The sequence below is a fragment of the Cetorhinus maximus genome, chromosome 11, assembly GCF_964194155.1.
Source record: "Cetorhinus maximus chromosome 11, sCetMax3.hap1.1, whole genome shotgun sequence".
Classification (NCBI taxonomy): domain Eukaryota; kingdom Metazoa; phylum Chordata; class Chondrichthyes; order Lamniformes; family Cetorhinidae; genus Cetorhinus; species Cetorhinus maximus.
In genome coordinates this window covers 128,139,290-128,163,326 of record NC_135889.1, presented here as the reverse complement: position 1 = coordinate 128,163,326, position 24,037 = coordinate 128,139,290, and the positions used below count along the sequence as shown (strand labels likewise).

At 45.9% G+C, this 24,037-nt stretch overlaps 1 protein-coding gene across 1 annotated transcript in view; it reads left to right on the top strand.

Annotated features, from left to right (window-relative positions):
- The window catches only part of LOC144686925 (unconventional myosin-X-like), a 184,120-nt gene that overhangs the window by 123,195 nt on the left and 36,888 nt on the right, over nucleotides 1-24,037 (top strand). Inside the window, exons 17-21 of the mRNA XM_078552775.1 lie at nucleotides 3,844-3,926; nucleotides 4,654-4,765; nucleotides 5,644-5,724; nucleotides 17,667-17,791; nucleotides 22,871-22,985. Of these exons, the coding sequence (XP_078408901.1) occupies nucleotides 3,844-3,926; nucleotides 4,654-4,765; nucleotides 5,644-5,724; nucleotides 17,667-17,791; nucleotides 22,871-22,985 (516 nt within the window). The remainder of the gene's footprint in view (nucleotides 1-3,843; nucleotides 3,927-4,653; nucleotides 4,766-5,643; nucleotides 5,725-17,666; nucleotides 17,792-22,870; nucleotides 22,986-24,037) is intronic.

The following is a 24,037-nucleotide window of genomic DNA, read 5'->3' as shown; positions in this document are numbered from 1 at the left end:
AAACTGGTTGGCAGACAGGAAACAAAGAGTAGGAATGAACGGGTTTTTTCCGAATGGCAGGCAGTGACTAGTGGGATACCGCAGGGATCGGTGCTGGGGCCCCAGCTATTCACAATATATATTAATGATTTAGATGAGGGAACTAAATGTAATATCTCCAAATTTGCCGATGACACAAAGCTGGGTGGGAGGGTGAGCTGTGAGGAGGAAGCAGAGATGTTTCAGTGTGATTTGGACAAGCTGAGTGAGTGGGCAAATGCATGGCAGATGCAGTATAATGTGGATAATTGTGAGGTTATCCACTTTGGTAGCAAAAACAGGAAGGCAGATTATTATCTGAATGGCTATAAATTGAGAAAGGGGAATGTGCAATGAGACCTGGGTGTCCTTGTACACCAGTCGCTGAAGGTAAGCGTGCAGGTGCAGCAGGTGGTAAAGAAGGCAAATATTGGCCTTCATAGCCAGAGGATTCGAGTACAGGAACAGGGATGTCTTGCTGCAATTATACAGGGCCTTGGTGGGACCACACCTGGAATATTGTGTGCAGTTTTGGTCTCCTTATCTGAGGAAGGATGTTCTTGCTATAGAGGGAGTGCAGCGAAGGTTTACCAGACTGATTCCTGGGATGGCGGTAAAAACAAAAAACTACTACGGATGCTGGAAATCCAAAACAAAAACAGAATTACCTGGAAAAACTCAGCAGGTCTGGCAGCATCGGCGGAGAAGAAGAAAGTTGACGTTTCGAGTCCTCATGACCCTTCCGCAGAACTGAGTAAAGTTAGGAGAGGGGTGAAATAACCAGCTTATATTTCACTCCTCTCCTAACTTTACTCAGTTCTGCGGAAGGGTCATGAGGACTCGAAACGTCAACTCTTTTCTTCTCCGCCGATGCTGCCAGACCTGCTGAGTTTTTCCAGGTAATTCTGTTTTTGCCTGGGATGGCAGGACTGACATATGAGGAGAGATTGAGTCGGTTAGGATTATATTCTCTGGAGATCTGAAGAATGAGGGGGAATCTCATAGAAACCTATAAAATTCTAACAGGACTAGACAGGGTAGATGCAGGAAGGATGTTCCTGATGGTGGGAGAGTCCAGAACCAGGGGTCACAGTCTGAGGATATGGGGTAGACCATTTAAGACTGAGATGAGGAGAAATTTCTTCACCCAGAGAGTGGTGAACTTGTGGAATTCGCTACCATAGAAGGTAGTTGAGACCAAAACATTGTATGTTTTCAAGAAGGAGTTAGATATAGCTCTTGGGGTGAAAGGGACCAAAGGGTATGGGGAGAAAGCAGGAGCAGGCTATTGAGTTGGATGATCAACCATGATCATAATGAATAGTGGAGCAGGCTCAAAGGGCGGAATGACCTACTCCTGCTCCTAGTTTCTATGTTTCCATGACACGGTCTCAGTCTCCCAAGGTCCCAGTATCAATGGCCCCAGTACCTCACGGTCCTGGTATTACATGGTCTCAGTATCATATGGTGTCCATATCACACAGTCTAGGTATCACACAGTCCCAGTATCACATTGTGCCCATATCACACAGTCTCAGTATCACACAGTCTCCATATCACATGGTCTCAGTATCACATTGGCTCCATTCCACAGAGTCTCTGTATCACACGGTCTCAGTATCACATGGTCTCCATATCACACTGTCTCAGTATCACACGGTGTAAATATCATGCGTTCTCAGTATCACACCATGTACATATCACTTGGTCTCAGTATGACACAGTGTACATATCACACGGTGTACATATCACACAGTCTCAGTATTACAAGGTCTCAGAGTCACATGGTTTCAGTATCACATGGTGTTCATATCACACAGTCGCAATATCACACAGTTTCACTATCACACAGCCACAGTATCACATAGTCTCAGTATCACATGGTGTCCATATCGCACAATCTCCATATCACATGGTCTTAGAATCACACAGTCTCATTATCACATGTTCTCAGTATCACATGGGGCAGAAGTTTTGGATCGATGTGCAGGCATGCCTCTGACCTGATCGGATATGAAATCGCCTGGGATGACGTCAGGTGAGCGTCCTGACGTTATCTCATGCTTGTGTGATATTTCAGTCAATGGGCGCATATGAAAGTCGGAAGTGTGCCCGACGAAGGTCATTAAAGTTGTAATTGTCTCTGACTTTTCATGGTCCATCCAACCTTACGGTTGGCGGATGGGCGAATCAGCTGGACAGACTTTGCATTTTTCATCAAACCTTAACCAAGGGTGGGATGAAATTTCTGTTATTAAATAAAAAAAATTAAAATCAATGGACAGCAATTTTCTCATGCATATGTTCAGGTGATTGACTGTGATGTGTGGACATTTTTATCTGGACTTCACAAATTTTATTTATTGTTTTTAGAGCCTTCAGCTGCCTCAGGCAGCTCTCCGCCTTTAGGAAGTCCGTGCATGCACTTACGCCAGCGCCCACCCTCCTCCCGCCCCCACCCCGGCAGTGCTGAGCATTTCAGCGCACTCTTCACACTGGCTTGTCGTTAATTGTCCGGCCAGTGTGAAATTGTGGTTGGGGTCCAATCGCGGGCGGTTGTCTGTTCGGCCGATCCCGGGCCCGCCGATTGCACCCGCCCACGGACCTAAAAATCCTGCCCACAGTGTTCATATCACATGGTCTCAGTATCACATGGTCTCAGTATCACACAGTTTCAGTATCACATGATCTCAGTATCACACAGTTTCAGTATTTCATGGTCTCAGTATCACATGATCTCAGTATCACACAGTTTCAGTATCACATGGTCTCAGTATCACATGATCTCAGTATCACACAGTTTCAGTATCACATGGTCTCAGTATCACATGATCTCAGTATAACACAGTTTCAGTATCACATGGTCTCAGTATCTCAGTTTCAGTATCACATGGTCTCAGTATCACATGATCTCAGTATAACACAGTTTCAGTATCACATGGTCTCAGTATCATATGATCTTAGTATCACAATTTCAGTATCACACGGTCTCAGTATCACACTGTTTCAGTATCACAGTCTCAGTATCACACGCTGTACATATCACACAGTCTCAGTATCACACGGTCTCAATATCACATGGCCTCAGTATCACACGGTCTCAATATCACATGATCTCAGTATAACACAGTTTCAGTATCTCATGGTCTCAGTATCACATGATCTCAGTATCGCACAGTTTCAGTATCACATGGTCTCAGTATCACATGATCTCAGTATCACAGTTTCAGTATCACATGGTCTCAGTATCACATGATCTCAGTATAACACAGTTTCAGTATCTCATGGTCTCAGTATCACATGGTCTGAGTATCACATGGTCCGAGTATCACATGGTCTCAGTATCACATGGTTTCAGCATGACATGGTCTCAGTATCACGTGGCCTCAGTATCACATGGTCTCAGTATCACACGGTCTCAGCATCACACGGTCTCAGTCTCACGTGGCCTCAGTATCACACGGTCTCAGTATCACACAGTCTCAGTATTACACGCTGTATATATCACATGGTCTCAGTATCACACGGTTTCAGCATGACATGGTCTCAGTATCACGTGGCCTCAGTATCACATGGTCTCAGTATCACACGGTCTCAGCATCACACGGTCTCAGTCTCACGTGGTCTCAGTATCACACGGTCTCAGTATCACACAGTCTCAGTATTACACGCTGTATATATCACATGGTCTCAGTATCACTCGGTGTCCATATCACTCAGCACAAAGAGCTGCATCCCCTTCCCCTGGGGTTCAGATCACCCCATAATCCTAGCCCCCTCTCAGTCTGTGACCCTTAGCCCCTGACCGTCTGTTTTCTGTTCCAGGTCATGTATGATGTCCGTGGATTTCTTGAAAAAAACAGGGACACTTTTCGAGATGATATTCTGTACATGCTAAAGGACAGTAGGTGAGAACTCTATGTACATCTCTCGAGGCTGCATTTTCCCGGTTGTGTTGCCAATTACGAAGCCACCTCCAGGGGCCTTGTCCAATTCATGGCAGTGGATTGTCCAGGAACGAGGGAGGCCTAATGGGAGGGCTCGCTGTGCTGTCCAGCTGGCTGCTCCACCTGGGGAGGTGGGCAATGCTGAGACAGGCAAGAGATTGGAGGCACTTTCTGAAGGATTTGGACAAACTAAAAATCCTGCCAGTCAGGCCACCATAGGGAAAGGAGGATCAAGCTGTATTGCAGCTGTGAGTGTTGCATCTCAACGGCTCCGTGTTTGGCTGATGAAGAGTTGTCGAAGACTGTGGCATGTTGCTGATGGTCTGGTTCAGATGGATGGGGAATGGTCTGACATTGGGAAGACTCCCATGGTGTCCTCACTCTGCCCCCATGTAGGTCCTTATTTGGGTTAATTGTCTGCCCACTGCAGCCGGGCTGGTAACCATTGTCAAATGAGGCATTCATTAATCTCCGAATATGCTCCTGGTTTCGGCTCCAGTCCCACCTCCACAGGACGAGGAAAATTCAGCCATGTCTGAGTCTGTTTTTGTTTCTGGGCAATATTTGAATGCTGTACCTGGGGGAATCTCAGCTTCAAAATGTGTCTATGTGAGAGGAGCAAAGCTCTTGTGACATTGAATTCTTCTTGATATTTTTCTGATCAATGTTCTGAATTGTCCTGTTTCAGACTGGACTTTATCTATGATTTGTTTGAGAGAGTTTACAGTCGTAATAATGGGGATGACACAGTGAAGGTGGGAACACAGAGACGGAAACCAACTGTTAGCTCCCAGTTCCGGGTAAGTGTTCGCTGGACTTGTCTCTGAGCCCTGACCCCACAAACCCTGAACCTCTGATTCCTTGAGTCTTGACTCCCTGACCCTTGACTCCTGAAGCCCTGAACCATGACCTCTCAAGCCCAAACCCCACTGACCCCTCAAACTCTGACCCACGAGCCCTGACCCCTTATGCTCTCACCGCATGACCTCTTGAACCTTGACCCAACCCACGGGCTTTGGCTAGGCTGTAAAAAGTTATGTGCTGATACCACACATCCTGCCAACCCCCACCCCCACCTCTCCCCCCTCTGTTTCTGCCTCAGTAGGAGAGTTTGAGACTTACCAGGGTTTAAATTATTGCAGAGCTTTTCCAAAAGCTAATTTCACCAATTTGGTACCAAAGGGACAGAGTCTCCAAAAATCCCCAAATGATGCCGAGATCTTGGAGAGTTTGTGCCTTGAATTTACCACTGCAGCACCTCCATCATTCATCCCATGATCACCCAACATTCCCCAGGCCTGTGACTGTGCCCTCCACAGGCCGCTCCCTCTGTTGGTCCTGCTCTTTGATAGAGCCACAGTGGGATTGGTGCAGGGGTGAGAGTAAGAGGGGGATTGGGGTGGGTGAGGCAGGAGGAGGGTGGGGATGAGACGGGGAGAGTATTAGAGGATTTGGGGGGGTGAAGTGGTGAGTGGGCGAGGGTGAGGGTGTTGGTGATTAAGGGGAGTGTGCGTAAGGATATGTGGGTAAGGATAAGGGTGTGAGGGGATTGGGGTGCATTGGGCAGGAGGAAGGAGGGGATGAGTGTAGGGGGGTGAGGGGCGAGTGGGAGAGGGTGAGGATGTTGGAGATTAAGGTGATTCTCTTCTCACTGCTGTATTGGTTTGGTTCCCTCTAGGACTCTCTGCACTCACTAATGGCAACACTCAGCTCATCCAACCCCTTCTTCATTCGCTGCATCAAACCCAACAAGCAGAAGGTGAGGTCAATGTTAATCTGTGAAGGTCTACAGGGGATTTGGGGGAGTGGGCAAAGTGGGCATTATAGAGGGGGTTTGGGGTCGGCAGGGGTTGGGGGAGGGGGTTCTTGGAGCCTGGGCACTCCCTGGGTACATATCACTCACAGTGAATCCCAGCCTTGCTCTGTGTTGCCTGCTGACCTCTGTACACTCAGGAAAGGAGATGAGAATTTCAGCTGTTTGAGTAGGGTAGCTGGCAGATTCCTGATACTGGTTTAATTCAGCGAGATGCCTGGCAAAGTGATTAAAAAGCTGTAGGTTTATGTCAGGGTTTGATCCTGACCAGCAGTAAACGGCACCAGGTTGGCAAATTGTGCCAGGTGGTGCTTTATCAGCCGGTACACTTGGCAGTCTTATATAGTCTGATTGTGCACTGCTCCCAGCTTCCCGTGTACCTGCTCCCACATCTGTATGTGGGATGGATGAACAGGGAAATACAGTAACAAAAGCCAAATACTGCAGATGCTGAAAATCTGAAATAAAAACATTGCAGTGCTAGAGAAAGAGGATGTCCCAGAGGGGTCAAGGACAGAATCAATTTGGCTAGAAATAAGGAACAAAAAGGGTGCAATTACATTGCTCGGTGTAGTCTACAGGCCGCCAACTAGTGAGAAGGACATAAAAGAACAAATCTGCAGGGAAATCACAGAAAGATGCAAGCATTATAGAGTAGCTGTAATGGGGGACTTTAATTACCCGAATGTAGACCGGTGTAAAGGGCAGAGAGGGGCAAAAGTTCCTAGATTGTGTTCAGGAGAATTTTGTACAGCAGTATGTGTCCAATCCAACAAGAAAAGATGCACTGTTGGACCTGGTTCTTGGAAATGAGGTGGGCCAAATGGATCAAGTGTCAGTGGGAGAACATTTAGGAGATAGTGATCATTGTATTGTACATTTTAGGATGATGATAGAAAAGGACAATAGGCAATCCAGAGTAAGAATAATTAACTGAGCGTGAGCCGACTTCAATGGGGCAAGAACGGAGCTGGGCCAGACAGACTGGAACAAAAGATTGGCAGGAAAAACTGTAGTTGAACTACCTTCAAAAAGCAACAGCAACCCTCAAGGCTACCTTCAAAAAAGAATTGGTTTGGGCACAGTCAAGGTATATCCCATCGAAAGGGAAAGGTAGGGCAAACAAACCCAGAGCTCCCTGGATGAAAAAGGAGATTGAAATTAAGATAAAGAAGAGAAAATGCGCTGATGACAGGTGTCAGGTAGAAAATACAATTGAGAACCAAGAGGAATACAGAAGGTTCAGAGGGGAGGTGAAAAAACATATTAGAGAAGTGAAGAGGGATTATGAGAAAAGACTGGCAGCCAACATAAAGGGGAATCCCAAAGTCTTCTATAGGCATATAAGTAGCAAAAGGGTGGTAAAAGGAGTAGAGCCAATTAGGGACCTAAAAGGGAATTTATACATGGACATAGGGGCCATGGCTGAGGTATTAAATGAATACTTTGCTTCCATCTTTACCAAGGAGGTAGATGCTACCCAGGCCACAGTGACAGACGAGAAAACTCTGTCGCTAGAAGGGTTCAAAATTGATGAGGAGGAAGTGTTGAATAGACTGTCGGTAATTAAAGTTGACAAGGCACTGGGACCGGATGAGGTGCACCCAAGGATATTGAAGGGAGTTAGAGTAGAAATTGCAGGGGCACTAGCCAGGATCTTTCAGTCTTCCCTAGACTCGGGGGAGGTGCCAGAGGACTGGAGAATTGCAAACATTATGCCCTTGTTCAAAAAAGGTTGTAAGGATAAGCCCAGTAATTACAGACCAGTCAGTTTAACTTCAGTGGTGGGCAAGATTCTAGAAACAATTATTCGGGATAGAATTAGTAGTCACATGGAAAAATATGGATTGATAAGGAAGAGCCAGCATGGATTTCTAAAGGGGAAACAATGTTTAACTAACTTGCTGGAGTGATGGTTGAAGGTTGTTTTTATGACTGGAAGCCTGTGACGAATGGTGTACCGCAGGGTTTGGTGCTGGACTTCTTGCTGTTTGTAGTGTACATTAATGATCTAGACATGAATAATAGGAGGTATGATCAGTAAGTTCGCAGATGAGATGAAAATTGGTGGTGTCGTAAATAGTGAGGAGGAAAGCCTTAGATTACAGGACGATATAGATGGGCAGGTAAAATGGGAAGAGCAGTGGCAAATGGAATTTAATCCTGAGAAGTGTGAAGTGATGCATTTTGGGATGACTAACACAGCAAGGGAATACACAATGAATGGTAGGACCCTAGGAAATACAGAGGATCAGAGGGACCTTGGTGTACATGTCCATAGATCCCTGAAGGCAGCAGCACAGGTAGATAAGGTGGTTAAGAAGGCATATGGGATACTTTCCTTTATTAGCATTGAATAATTGAATGCAAGAGCAGGGAGGTTATGATGGAGCTGTATAAAATGTTAGTTAGGCCACAGCTGGAGTACTGTGTGCAGTTCTGGTTGCCACAGTATAGAAAGGATGTGATTGCACTGGAGGGGGCGCAGAGGTGATTCACCAGGATGTTGCCTGGGCTGGAGGGTTTCTGCTATGAAGAGAGACTGGATAGGCTGGGGTTGTTTTCCTCAGAGCAGAGAAGGCTGAGGGGGGACCTGATCGAGGTATACAAAATTATGAGGGTAGATAGAGTAGCTAGGAAAAAACTTTTCCCCTTAATGGAGCGGTCAATAACCAGGGGGCATAGATTTAAGGTAAGGGGCAGGAGGTTCAGAGGGGATTTGAGGAAAGATTTTTTCACCCAGAGGGTGGAAGGTATCTGGAACTCACTACCTGAAAGGGTGGTTGAGGGGGAACCCTCACAACATTTAAGAAGTATTTAGATGAGCACTTGAAATGCCATAGCATACAGGGCTACAGGCCAAGTGCTGGGAAATGGGATTAGAATAGATAGGGGCTTGATGTCCAGCATGGACACGATGGGCTGAAGGGCCTGTTTCTGTGCTGTAAAACTCTATGAATCTATGACTGTCAGTGCAAGCAGGTTATCCTGAATGTATATAAGACACATAAGATACTCCAGCTTGAGTATTGTGTACAGTTCTGGGTGCCACATTATAGGAAGGATGTGAACATCTTTGAGAGAGTGCAGAAGAGGTTTACAAGAATGGTTCCAGGGATGAGAAACTTCAGCTATGAGGATAGATTGGAGAGGTTGGGACTGTTCTCCTTGGAGAGAAGGCGGCTGTGAGGAGATTTGATAGAGATGTTCAAAATCATGAGGGGGCTGGACAGAGTAGACAGGGAGAAGCTGTTTCCACTCGTAAAAGGATCAAGAACGAGAGGGCACAGATTTAAAGTGATTTGCAAAAGAAGCAAGTGTGACATGAGAAAATCTTTTTCACACAACGAGTGGCTCAGGTCTGGAATGCGCTGCCTAGATGTGCGGTGGATGCAGGTTCAATCAGGGCATTCAAGAGGACATTAGATGATTATTTGAATAGAAACAATGTGCAGGGGTACGGGGAAAAGGCAGGGCAATGGCACTAGGTCATAATGCTCATTTGGAGAGCTGGTGCAGTCACCATGGGCCGAATGGCCTTCTGTGCCGTTAAAATTTTGTGATTCTGTGAAAACAGAAAATGCTGGAAATATTCATCGACTTGAAAATCTCGGAAATTCGAAGTACCACCCTGAATCTGGTGTTTCTCATTTTCGCGGGGGCGGGACTGGAGTCAATCTGGGGTTCACACATGCGCAGTTTGCAGAGGCATGTTGCCATTTAAATCACCACTGCCTCCACTGAAGTGAGATTTTGGTTGGCCAACAGTGTGAAAACCAGAGTGTGCAGATTAGACCAGGTAAGAGGAGGTGTGAACTTGGTGGATTTGTTTGAATAGCTAGGGTACCCCTTTGGACGGGGTCCAGGGACAAGTAGAGGAAAGGCACCTTTTGGGGTTGTTAAAAGTGAAAATGATTATGCACTTTTAACACAATCTCATTAGAACTGTCATGTTGTCATAGAACTGTCAAAGAGCTGTCCAGCTGTCAATGAACTGTCAAAGAGCTGTCCAGCTGTCAATGAACTGTCGAAGAACTGGCCAGCTGTCACGGAACTTTCAAAGCTGTCAATAAACTGACACAGCTGTGAAGGAACTGTCAAAGTTGTCAAAGAACATATAAACATACATATGAACATATGAATTATGAGCAGTAGTAGGCCACTTGGCCCCTTGAGCCTGCTCCGCAATACAATATGATCATGGCTGATCTGATTGTAACCTTAACTCCGCATTCCTACCTACCCCCATGCATTAAAAATATTCAAAGACCCAGTTTTCCTGCCTTTTAAAGAAGAGTTCCAAAGACTCACAACCCTCTGAAAGAAAATATTTCTCCTCCTCTCTGTCTAAAATGGGTGACCCCTTATTTTTAAACAGTGACCCCTAGTTCTAGATTCTCCCACCAGAGAAAGCATCCTTTCCAAATCCACCCTGTCAAGACCCCTCAGGATCTTATATGTTTCAATCAAGTCGCCTCTTACTCCTCTAAATTCCAGTGGATACAAGCCTAGCCTGTCCAACCTTTCCTTATAAGTCAACCCACCCAATCCAGGTACTGGAGTCTAGTAAACCTTCTCTGAACTGCTTCCAATACATTTACATGCTTCCTTAAATAAGGAGACCAATACTATACACAGTACTCAGATGTGGTCTCACCAATGCCCTGGAGGACTGAAGCATAGCCTCCCTACTTTTGTAATCAATTCCCCTTAAATAAATGATAACATTCTATTAGCTTTCATAAATACTTGCTGTACCTGTGGACTAGCCTTTTGCGATTCGTGCACTAGGACACCGAGACCCCTCTGCACCTCAGAGCTCTGCAATCTCTCACCATTTAGATAATGTACTTCATTTTTTATTCTTCCTGCTAAAATAGACAATTTCACATTTGCCCACATCATACTCCATTTGCCAGATCTTTGCCCACTCACTTAACCTATCTATATCTTTTTGTAGCCCCCTTATGTTCTCTTCACAATTTACTTTTCTACCGATCTTTGTGTCATCAGCAAATTTAGCAACCATGCCATCTGTCCGTTCATCCAAGCTATTATCAGTCAGGGTAGTGTCCTCGTCCCAACCATCTTCAGCTGCTTCATCAATGACCCTCCTTCCATCATAAGGTCAGAAGTGGGGATTTCACTAATAATTGCACAGTGTTCAGCACCATTTGCGACTCCTCAGATACTGAAGCAGCCCATGTCCAAATGCAGCAAGACCTGAACAATATCCAGGCTTGGGCTGACAAGTGGCAAGTAACATTCGTGCCACACAAGTGCCAGGTAATGACCATCTCCAACAAGGGAGAATCTAACCATGGCCCCTTGATGTTCAATGGCATTACCATCACTGGATCCCCCACTATCAACATCCTGAGGGTTACCATTGACCAGAAACTGAACTGAATTTGCCATATAAATGCTGTGGCTATAAGAGGAGTTCAGAGGCTAGGTATCGTGCGATGAGTAACCCACCTCCTGACTCCCCAAAGCCTGTCCACTATCTACAAGGCACAAGTCAGGAGTGTGATGGAATATTCCCCACTTCCCTGGATGAGTGCAGCTCCTACAACACTCAAGAAGCTTGACACAGTCCAAGACAAAGCAGTTCGCTTGATTGACACCACATCCACAAACATTCACTCCCTCCACCACAAACGCACAGTAGCAGCAGTGTGTACCATCTACAAGATGTACTGTAGGAATTAACCAAGGCTCCTTTGACAGCACCTTCCAACCCCATGACCACAACCATCTAGAAGGACAAGGGTTATCTGCCGATAGATGGGAACACCACCATCTGAATAAATGCAAAAAACTGCAGATGCTGGAAATCCAAAACAAAAACAAAAATACCTGGAAAAACTCAGGAGGTCTGACAGCATCTGCGGAGAGGGACACAGTTAACGTTTCGAGTCCATATGACTCTTCATCAGAACTAAGGAAAAATAGAAAAGAGCTGAAATATAAGCCGGTTTAGGGGGGCGGGGGGGGGAGGGGGGCGGAGGGGGGAAGTAGAGCTGGATAGAGGGTCAGTGATAGGTGGAGATAACCAAAAGATGTCATAGACAAAAGGTCAAAGAGGTGTTGAAGGTGGTGATATTATCTAAAGAATGTGCTAATTAAGGGTAGAAAGCAGGACGAGCAAGGTACAGATAGGCCTAGTGGGGGTGGGGTGGGGTGAAGGAATCGAAATGGGCTAAAAGGTAGAGATAAAACAATGGATGGAAATACATTTAAAAATAATGGAAATAGGTTCGAAAAGAAAAATCTATATAAATTATTGGGGGAAAAAAAAAAATAAATAAAGGGGGGATCGGAAAGGGGGTGGGGATGGAGGAGAGAGTTCGTGATCTAAAATTGTTGAACTCAATATTCAGTCCGGAAGGCTGTAAAGTGCCTAGTCGGAAGATGAGGTGCTGTTCCTCCAGTTTGCGTTGAGCTTCACGGGAACAATGCAGCAGGCCAAGGACAGACATGTGGGCATGAGAGCAGGGTGGAGTGTTAAAATGGCAAGCGACAGGGAGGTCTGGGTAATGCTTGCGGACAGACTGAAGGTGTTCTGCAAAGCAGTCACCCAGTCTGCGTTTGGTCTCTCCAATGTAGAGGAAACCGCATTGGAAGCAACGAATGCAGTAGACTAAATTGAGGGAAGTGCAAGTGAAATGCTGCTTCACTTGAAAGGAGTGTTTGGGCTCTTGGATGGTGAGGAGAGGGGAAGTAAAGGGGCAGGTGTTGCACCTTCTGCGGTTGCATGGGAAGGTGCCGTGGGAGGGGGTTGAGTTGTAGAGGGTGATGGAGGAGTGGACCAGGGTGTCTGAAAGTTCCCCTCCAAGTCACTCACCACCCTGACTTGGAAATATATCGCTGTTCCTTCACTGTTACTGGGTCAAAACCCAGAGCTCCCTCCCTAACAGCACTGTGAGTGTGCCTATACCGAATGGACTGCAGCAGTTCAAGAAGGCAGCTCACCACCACCTTCTCAAGGGCAATTAGAGATGGGCAATAAATACTGGCCCAGCCAGCGAAGCCCAGATCCCGTGAATGAATATAAAAATATATAAATTGTAAAAAGTTGAGGCCCCAGCACTGATCCCTGTGGCACACCACTCATTACATCTTGCCAACCAGAAAAAGACCCATTTATGCCCACTCTCTGTTTCCTGTTAGCCAGCCAATCTTCTGTCTATGCCAAAAAAGCAGAAAATGCTGGAAACACTCAGCAGGTCTGACAGCATCTGTGGAGAGAAAGACAGAGTTAACATTTTGAGTCCATATGACTTCTTCAGAGCTAAAGAGAAATAAAAATGTGATTAAATTTATGCTGTTTAAGGTGGTGGGGCAGGTGAAGCTGGATAGAAGGCCAGTGATAGGCAAAGGAGAGATTGCCAGAGATGTCATGAACAAAAGGACAAAGGGGTGTTAATAATAGTGATACTGACTAAAAGAGCTTATGGTGGCATTAAGGTCGGAGAGCAGAATGTGATAATAGCAGGATAAGGGTAAGCACTCTGGAAAGAACAACATGAACAAGTGACAGACGACCCTAGTGAGGGTGGGGTGGTGGGAGGGGACAGTGGTGGGAAAAAAGATTGAAAATAGGATAAAAGGTAGGGATAAAACAATAAATAAAAATGAAATTAAATAAAATTCAGATTAAGTGGATAAAAAATTAAAATAAAAAAAAATAACAATTTAAAAATGAAACTGAATATTGTAAAAAGGGGATAAAAAGGCGGTGAGGATGGAAGAGAGAGTTCATGGTCTGAAGTTGTTGAACTCAATGTTAAGTACGGAAGGCTGTAAAGTGCCTAGTCGGAAGATGAGGTGCTGTTCCTCCAGTTTGCGTTGAGCTTCACTGGAACAATGCAGCAAGCAAAGGACAGACATGTGGGCATGAGAGCATGGTGGAGTGTTGAAATGGCAAGCGACAGGGAGGTCTGGGTAATGCTTGCGGACAGACTGAAGGTGTTCCGCAAAGCAGTCACCCAGTCTCCGTTTGGTCTCTCCGAGAGGAGACCACATTGGGAGCAGCGAATGCAGTAGGCCAAATTGAAGGAGGTCAAGTGAAGCACTACTTCACCTGAAAGGCGTGTTTGGGCCTTTGGAGTGTGAGGAGGGGGGAAATAAAGGGGCAGGCGTTGCATCTTCTGCGATTGCATGGGAAGGTGCTGTGGGAGGGAGATGAGGCGACTATGTCTTCCTTCTTCCTTAACCAAGGTTTCCCACCCACTGTGGTTGACAGAGCCCTCAACAGTGTCCGACCTATCTCCCGTGCCTCTGCCCTCACACCTTCCTCTCCCTCCTGGAACCATGAAAGTGAAATTGTCCTCACTTTTCACCCAGCCAGTCTCTGCATTCAAAGGATCATCCTCAGCCATTTCCACCAACTCCAGCATGATGCCACCACCAAACACATCTTCCCCTCACCTCACTCCCCCCCCTCTCCGTCAGCATTCCACAAGGACCACTCCCTCAGGGACACACTGGTCCACTCATCAATCACCCCCAACACCTCACCTCCCTCCCATGGATGTTAAGCTAACTGGCCTATAGTTTCCTGCTTTCTGTCTCCTTCCCTTTTTGAATAAAAGAGTTATATTCACTATTTTCCAATCTAATGGAACCTTCCATGAATGTAGAGAGTTTTGGAAAATTAAAACCAGTGCATCAACTATCTCACTAGCCATTTCTTTTAAGACCCTAGGATGAAGTCCATCAGGACCCGGGTTATTGTCAGCCCACAGCTCCAACAGTTTTTTTTATTCATTCATGGGATGTGGGTGTCGCTGGCTAGGCCAGCGTTTATCTCCCATCCTGAATTTGCTCAATTTCACTCCCATGGTGATTGTAATTTTCCTGAGTTCCTCCCTCCCTTCCATTTCCTGATTTACAGCTATTTCTGGGATGTTACTTGTATCCTCCACAGTGAAGACTGATGCAAAATACCTGTTCAATTCATCTGCCATCTCTTTATTTTCCATTATTAATTCCCCAGACCATCTTTCTATAGGACCGATACTCACTTTGTAACTTGTCTTTTTTAAATATCTATAGAAACTCTTATTATCTGTTTTCACATTTCCAGCTAGCTTTCTCTCGTACTCGAACTTTTCCTTCCTTTTTCTGTTTTTTTCTATTCTGTCCAATCTTCTGACATGCCAATGCACCCGGCAGCTTCTGTACTCATTCCAGGGGTGGTGGGCCCAGTTTCCAATCCAGCTTTTCCCCCGAGCCTGAAGATCTAAACCACAGGCAGCCAGTTTTAAAGGTTGGGTTTGTTGAGCTGGGAATCCTCCTATCTCTGCACAGCCAAACTAGGAGCGAAAATCTGCGCCTCTATTCTTTCTCAACAGATGCTGCCAGAACTGCTGAGTATTTCCAGCATTTTCTTTTTTTACACAAACGTGGATAAAAGCAAAATGCTGCAGGTGCTGGAGATCTGAAATAAAAACAGAAAGTGCTGGAAAAACTCAGCAGGTCTGGCAGCGTCTGTGGAGAGAGAAACAGAGTTAACATTTCGAGTCCAATCTGACAATTCTTCAGAACTGAAGAGAGGTAGAAATATGATGGGTTTAATACTGTTGAGAAAGCAGTGGGTGGGGGAGGGGGTGGCGGTGCCGGGGGGTGCTGGGCGGGAGGAGCAGGTGAAGCAAAAGAGAAGGTCAGGGATAGGTTAGAGGGTGCGGGAGATTAAATGAAAAATATGTCACGGAACCAAAGGCAAGGGAGTGCGAATGATAGTATTAAAGACACAAAGGATTGGTCCAGAATAGGTGTGAATAGCAGAATAATGGTCAGCACTGTCTGAAAGCAGAATAGTAGAATGTGTTAATAGCAGAATAAAAGTTAGTGCTGTCTGAAAGCAAAAACATGAGAGCAAAATACAGAAAGGCACTTGAGGAAAATAAAACTCAAAATGGAGAACAGAGTTCATGGTCTGAAGTTGTTGAATTCAATGTTGAGTCAAGAAGGCTGTAAAGTACCTAACTGGAAGATGAGGTTCTGTTCCTCCAACTTGTGTTGGGCTTCACTGAAACATTGTGGCAAGCCAAGGACAGAAACGTGGACATGAGAGCAGGATGGTGAATTAAAATGGCAAGTGGCCAGAAGATTGGGGTCATGCTTGAGAACTGAGTGAAGGTGTTCTGGAAAGTGGTCACCCAATCTGCGTTTAGTCTCCCCAATGTAGAGGAGACCGCATTGGGTGCGGCAGTAGACTTAATTGAAAGAAATACAAGTGAAGCGCTGCTTTACCTGGAAGGAATGTTTGGGGCCTTGGATGGTAAGGAGGGAGGAGGTAAAGGGGCAGGTGCTACACCTCCTGTGATTGCATGGGGAGGGGATGAGGTGATGGGGTGATACAGGAGTGGGCCAGGTATTCGCAGAGGGAAAGGTCCCATCAAAATGCTGACATGGGAGGGGAAGGAAAGATGTAACGGGGAGACATGCTAATGGGGAGATATGCTAACGGGGTGATACGCTAACGGGGATATACACTAACAGGAGATACACTAACGGGAGATACACCAACGGGGAGGTACGCTATCGGGGAGATACATTACCGAGGAGATACGCTAACAGGGAGAAATGCTAATGGGAGATAAGCTAACTGGGAGATACAGTAAAGGGAGATACACTAACGGGGAGATACACCAATGGGGATATACACCAACGGGGAGATACCCTAACCGGGATATACACTACCGGGGAGACACACCAATGGGCTTATGGAATCTCGGAGAGATACACTAATGGGAAGATACGCTAACAGAGAGACACACCGATGGGGAGATACATTACAGGGGTGATATACTACCGGGGAGATATGCTAATGGGGAGATACGCAACTGGGGAGATAAGCTAATAGGGAGATATGCTATTGGGGAGATACGCTAACAGGGAGATACACTAATGGGGAGATATGCTACCAGGGAGATACACTAACAGGGAGATACACTAATGGGAGATACACTAATGGGGAAACATACCAATCAAGAGATACACTGATGGGGAGATACGCTACCGGGGAGATACACCAATGGGGAGATACACCAACTGGGAGATATGCTACCAGGGAGATACGCTACCGGGGAGATATGCTACCGGGGAGATACACTAACAGGGAGATACGTTACCAAGGAGATACACTAATGGGGAGATACACTAAAGGGGAGATACATTAATAGGAAGATACGCCACCGGGGAGATACGCTACTGGGGAGATACGCTACCGGGGAGATACACTAACAGGGAGATACGTTACCAGGGAGATACACTAATGGGGAGATACACTAAAGGGGAGATACATTAATAGGAAGATACACTATTGGGGAGATACGCTACCAGGGAGATACACTAATGGGGAGATACAGTAGCAGGGAGATATGCTACCAGGGAAATACACTAACGGGGAGATACGCTACCAGGGGCATACACTAACAAGGAGATATGCTACCGGGGAGATACACCAACAGGGAGATACACTAATGGGAGATACACCAATGGGGAGATACACCAACAGAGAGATACACTAACACGGAGATACACTAATGGGGGGATACTTAAACAAGATGATTCAGTGTTTTTCTGGACTTTCTATTCTGCCTCTCTATGAGAAAGAATAAGTTTGCTTCCCTGCAGAATTTGTATATTTGGTATTTACAGGACTGGTTGCTGTTACTGGTGTTCATGTCTCTGTTGCTTGTTTGTTGAGTGTTTTGAGGTCAGGTGTGTTCAAGAATTCGGACTGTTTTAAACGATGAAGCTGATGTCTCCGAGTGTTTTGGGATCCAACTCGCTTTTAGCCTCCAGTTTTGGGAGAGGAGGAGGAGAAAATTGGGAAGAAATTGATGAGGAGATTAATCTTTTTTTGGAATTCCCAGATGCCAGAGCAGTTTGATGAGGGAGTGGTTCGAAACCAGCTGCGTTACTCTGGAATGCTGGAAATGGTAAAAATTCGACGGGCAGGATTCCCAGTCCGACGGCCATTCCAGGAATTTTATCTCAGGTGGGATTTTGATGCTTTCATGTCTTGTGAACTCATTTTAAAAATATTTTAAATGACTTACATTATATCTGCAAGTTTTCTAACAAAGAGTAGGCAGTAGGAGGCATTTGGAGACAATTCAGTGAGGGTTTGATGGCTATAGGGAGGGATGTGGGGAATGGGGCAAAGTCACAGGAGAAAGAAATTGGCAACATTTTGATCAAGTGACAGGAGGATCAGTAATCAGAGGGAAACATGTTTAAGATATTGGAAAGGAGCAGAGGAGTGTCTTTACACAGCGAGTTCTGATCTGGAAGGTGCTGCCTGAAAGGGCGGTGGAAGCCAATTCAATAGGAACTTTCCAAAGGGGATTGTATAAGTATTGATATAAACCAGCAGCTACTGGCCCAGGACCTCCTATACTTCTATCCCATATTATAGACTCTGAAATTTTATCAGCGATTAAGTCTCCCGCAGGAGTCAGGAAAATTGGAAAGACCCGCTGGAATCTCTAGAACCACCTTGTGTACCAACTGAACACAAACTGACCTGTGCCTTTCTGGCATATCCTACCTCCCATTATTCTGAAGTGGGACTCTGTAACCCTGTATTACTCTGTATCCATCTGTATCCCTCTGCAGCCCTCTAAATCCCTCTGTATCCTTCTATATCCATATGCATCCCTCTGTATTCCTCTGTATATCCCTCTAGATCCCTCTGTATCCTTCTATATCCCTCTTTAACCCTCTGTATCCTTCTGCATCCTTCTGTATCCTTCTGTATCCCTCTGTATTTCTCTGTATCCCTTGAGATCCCTCTGTATCCTCCTGTATTCCTCTGCATCCCCACGTATCCCTCTGTATCCTTCTACATTCCTTTATATCCTTCTGCATCCCTCTATATCCCTTTGCACCCCTCTTTATCCCTCTGCATCACTCTGGATCCCTCTGCATCATTCTGTATCCCTCAGCATCCCTCTGTGTCCTTCTGTATTCCTCTGTAGCCCTCTGCGTCCCTCTATATTCCTCTGTATCCCTCTGCATCCCTCTGCATCACTCTGTATCCCTCTATATCCTTCTTTATTCCTCTGTATCCCCCTGCGCCCCTCTATATTCCTCTGTATCCCTCTGCATCCCTCTGGATTCCTCTGCATCCCCCTGGATCCCGCTGCATCCCTCTGCACCCCTCTGCGTCCCTCTATATTCCGCTGTATTCCTCTGTATCCCTCTGCATCCCTCTGTATCTTTCTATATCCCTCTATATCCCTCTGCGTCCCTCTATATCCCTCTGTATCCTTCTGTATTCCTCTGTATCCCTCGAGATCCCTCTGTATCCTTCTGTATTCCCCTGTATCCCTCTGCATCAATCTATATCCCTCTGTATCCCTCTGCATCCCTCTGCGTCCCTCTATATTCTTCAGTATTCCTCTGTACCCCTCTGCATCCCTCCTTATCCCTCTGCATCCTTCTGTATCCCTCTACATCCCTCTAATTTCCCCTGTATCCCTCTGCATCCTCTTGTATCCCTCTGCATCCCCCTGTATCCTTCTGTATCCCTTTACATCCCTCTTTATCCCTCTGCATTCATCTTTATTCCTCTGCACCCCTCTGTACCCCTCTGCATCCCTCTGTATCCTTCTGTATCCCTCTGCATCCCTCTAGATCCCTCTAGATCCCTCTGCATCCCTCTGTATCCATTTGTATCCCCCTGTATCCCTCTATATCCCTTTGCATCCCTCTTTATCCCTATGCATCCCTCTGTAACCCTCTACATCAATCCATATCCCTCTGTATCGCTCTGCATCCTCTGTATCCTTCTGTATTCTTCTGCATCGCTCTGCATCCCTCAGTATCCCTCTTTATCACCCTGCATTCCTCTGTATTCTTCTGTATCCCTCTAAGAGCATTACATAAGAACATAAGAAATAGGAACAGGAGTAGACCATTCGGCCCCTCGAGTCTGCTCCGCCATTCAATAAGATCATGGCTGATCTGTTGCGTTTCGAGTTCCACATTCCCATCTAACCCCGATAGCCTTTGATTCCCTTGCCTAACAAGAATCTATCTACCTCTGACTTTAAAATATTCAATGACCCCGCCTCCACCACCTTCTGAGGCAGAGAATTCCAAAGTCGCACAACCCTCTGAGAGAAAAAAATTCTCTTCATCCCCATCCTAAAAGGGTGACCCTTAATTTTAAAACAGTGCCCCCTAGTTCTGGACTCACCCACAAGAGGAAACATCCTTTTGATGTCCACCTTGTCAAGGCCATTCAGGATTTTAGATACTTCAATCAAATCACCCTTCACTCTTCTAAACTTCAGTGGAAACAAGCCCAGTCTGTCCAACCTTTCCTCATTAGACAACCCACTCATTCCAGGTATCAATCTAGTAAACCTCCTCTGAACCGCCTCCAATGCATTTACATCCTTCCTTAAATAAGGAGACCAAAACTGCACACAGTATTCGAGGTGCAGTCTCTCCAGTGCCCTGTATAACTGAAGCATAACATTCTTACTTATATATTCAATCCCTCTCATAATAAAGGATAGCGTTCCATTAGCTTTCTTAATTACTGTACCTACATACTAACTTTTTGTGACTCATGTGTGAGAACACCTAGATCCCCCTGCACTTCAGAATTATGCAGCAATTCTCCCTTTAAGTAATACACTGCTTTTTTGTTGCTGTTTTGCAGTGCATCTTGTAGATGGTACACACACTTCTGCTACTGTGCGTCAGTGGTCAAGGGAGTGAATGTTTGTCGATGTGGTGCCAATCAATCGAACTACTTTGTCCTGGATGGTGCCAAGCTTCTTGAGCGTTGTTGGAGCTGCACTCATCCAGGGAAGTGGGGAATATTCCATCACACTCCTGACTTGTGCCTTGTAGTTGTTGGACAGGCTTTGGGGAGTCAGGAGGTGAGTTACTCGCTGCAGGAGTTCTAGCCTCTGACCTGCTCTTGTAGCCACAGTATTTATATGGCTAGTCCAGTTCAGTTTCTGGTCAATGGCAAAGCCCAGGATGTTGATAGTCGGGGGTTCAGTGATTGTTCATTAAGTGCTACTTTGTCCCATTAGTCCCATCCAATCTCTCACCTCCTTTTCCTTTCCAAAGTCTTGAACCATGTTGTCACCTCCCAAATCCTTTTCCATCTTTCCCAGAACTCCATGTTTGAATCCCTCCAATCAGGTTTCTACCCCTGTCACAGCACCGAAACACCTCAAACCAAAGTCACCAATGACATCCTCAGTGACTGTGACAAAGGTAAACTTTCCCTCCTCGTCCCTCTCGACCTGTCTGCAGCCTCTGACACGGTTTGACCATACCATCCTCCTCCAACACCTCTCCACTGTCGTCCAGCTGGGTGGGGCTGCTCTCACCCGCTTCCATTCTTATCAATCTAATCATAGCCAGAGGAACAATTGCAACCCCATTACCCCTGGTGTCTCTTGAGGGTCCATTCTTGCCCTCCTCCTATTTCTCATCTACATGCTGCTCCTCGGCAACATCATCTGAAAGCACAGCGATAGTTTTCACATGTACACTAATGACACCGAGTTTGACCTCAACTTCACCTCTCTCTATCAACCCCCATCTCTAAATTCTCAGACTGCTGATCTGACATCCTTTACTGGATGAGCAGTAATTTCCTGAAGCCATTGTATTTAGTCTCTGCCCCAAACTCCGTTCCCTAACTACCGACTCCATCCCTCTCGCTGGCAACAGCCTGAGACAGCTTGTTCTCAATCTGGGCCAGGATTTTACCTTCCAGCTGCAGTGTCTCTCCCCTGGCGGATGCGGTGAGCCATTCAAATCTCCATTTAGTTCAGTGGGACTGTAATATCCTGCCAGGCGGGAGGGACCGTAAAATCCTGGCCTCGGTGTCACTTTTAATCCTGAGATGAACCTCTGATCACATAACCGTGCCATCAATAAGACTGCCTATTTTCACCTCCACAATATCGCCTGATTTTGCCCTGTCTTAGCTCATGTAGTTGACATCAAGATCCAATGGTCACCAAATTGAGGAAGGGAAGAGTCCTGGCCAATACTTATCCTGCACACAACCTTTCTAAAACAGATTATCTGATCATTATCACTTTGATGTATATGAGATCTTGCTATGTGCAAATTGACTCCTGCATTTCCTACATATATGTTAGTATATATGATATATGTATAATATATATATTATCTATATACCAACAGGATTACATTGGATGTAAAGTACTTTGGGACGTCCTGAGGTTGTGAAAGGCACTTTAGAAATGCAAGCTCATTCTTTTTTTAACTTGCTGTTGAAATCCTTTGCCTATGACTTTGTTACCTTGAGATTTGTCTATTTCAATGCTCTCTTGACTGGCCTCCCATCTTCTACCCGCTAAAAAACTTCAAAGCACCCCAAACTCTAGTGCCCACATCCTAACTCACAGCAAGTCCCATTCCCCCGTCACCCCAGTGCTCGCTGACCCACATGGGCCCCCTGTCAAGCAATATCTTGATTTTGAAATTCTCATCCCTGATTTCAAATCCCCTCCCTATCTCTGTAACCTCCTTCAGTTCCACAACCCTGTGAGATATCTGCACTCCTCTAATTCTGGCCTTTTGTGCATTCCCGATTTTAATCACATCACCATTGGCGGCCCTGCCTTCAGCTGCCTGGGTCTCAAGTTCTGGAATGTCTTCCCTAAAACTGGCCACCTTTCTACCCTTTTCTCCTCCTTTAAGACCTAAAACTTGCCTCTTTGACAAAGCTTTTGGTCACCTGTCCCTAATATCACCTTATGTGGCTTGATGTCAAATTTTTATGATGCTTCTGTCAAGCGCCTTGGGATATTTTATTACATTAGAGAGGCTACATAAATGCAAATTGTTATTGTTGTATTGAAACTGTAAGCAGTTGCCAGTCGCAGTGTTCTCAGGGCATCGCTGTATTGGGAACGGTGACACTGATTAATGGTTATCAGCTCATGACTGTTTGGGACATATTGGTACCAGGTGCAAAGTGAAATATTTCCTTCGATGGTGCCTTTTGGACATAGAGTGAAACGAGGGCTATCATTGAAGAAAGTTAATGATGGTTTTCATCTGTCTTTAGATACAAGATGCTCCTGAAAAATCGCAACGTCCCAGAGGACGATAAGGAGAGATGCACAACACTGCTGAAACTTTACGACAGTTGCAATTCTCACTGGCGTTTGGGGAAGAGTAAGGTTAGTGAGTGTTAATCCAGTACAAGTAAATTGCTGTTTGGCTTGGAAAGAGTGTTTGATCGGGTTCCCCTTGTTGTCCTCACCTTGCACCCCACCTGCTTCCTTATTCAACAATCACCCTCTGCCATTTCCATCGCCTCTAGGAGTGATGCCATCACCAGACACATCTTACTCTGCCGTCCCATTTCAGCATTCTGAAAGGACAGGCAACACCCTGCTGTATGCTTCAGTCATCCCCAACACCCCCTCCCTTTCCGATGGTACTTTTCCATGCAAGCACAGAAGATGCATCACCTGTCCTTTCACCTGCTCCCTTATCCCCAACCAAAGCCCAAACATGCCTTCCAGTTGAAGCAGCGATTTATTTGTCTTTCTTTCAATTCAGTTTAGAATGGACAGGGTGCAGAAGCATTCAGAGTGGAGAGCGGAGTAAAGGCATAAGAGTTAGAGTAGAGCAGAAGGACATTAATCCAGCCTCGCAGTGAAAGGCTGCTATTCAGTTCTGAAGGTTTGGCATTCATTATTACATGACACTGGGATCGAACAGCCATTGCTAAATGAAAGAGATTCATTGTCTTGACAGGGCCGGAGGTGACACTTTCTGAACCACTGCATGTGTTCATTTCTAGAGCAGCTGAACACAAGGCTCATTATCATAAACCCATACCGAGAAATTACAGTCATTCCCTGTGTGGAACTGTATCCCAGTGATAGTCAGTGTGTGTGTGGGACTGTACCCCGGTGAGAGTCAGTGTGTGTGGGACTGCACCCCAGTGATAGACAGTGTGTGTGTGTGTGGGACTGCACCCCGGTGAGACTCAGTGTGTGTGGAACCCATACCCCAGTGAGAGTCAGTGTGTGTGGAACCCATACCCCAGTGAGAGTCAGTGTGTGTGGGACTGTACCCCAGTGAGAGTCAGTGTGTGTGGAACCCATACCCCAGTGAGAGTCAGTGTGTGTGGGACTGTACCCCAGTGAGAGTCAGTGTGTGTGTGGAACTGTATCCCAGTGATAGTGTGTGTGGGACTGTACCCCAGTGATAGTGTGTGTAG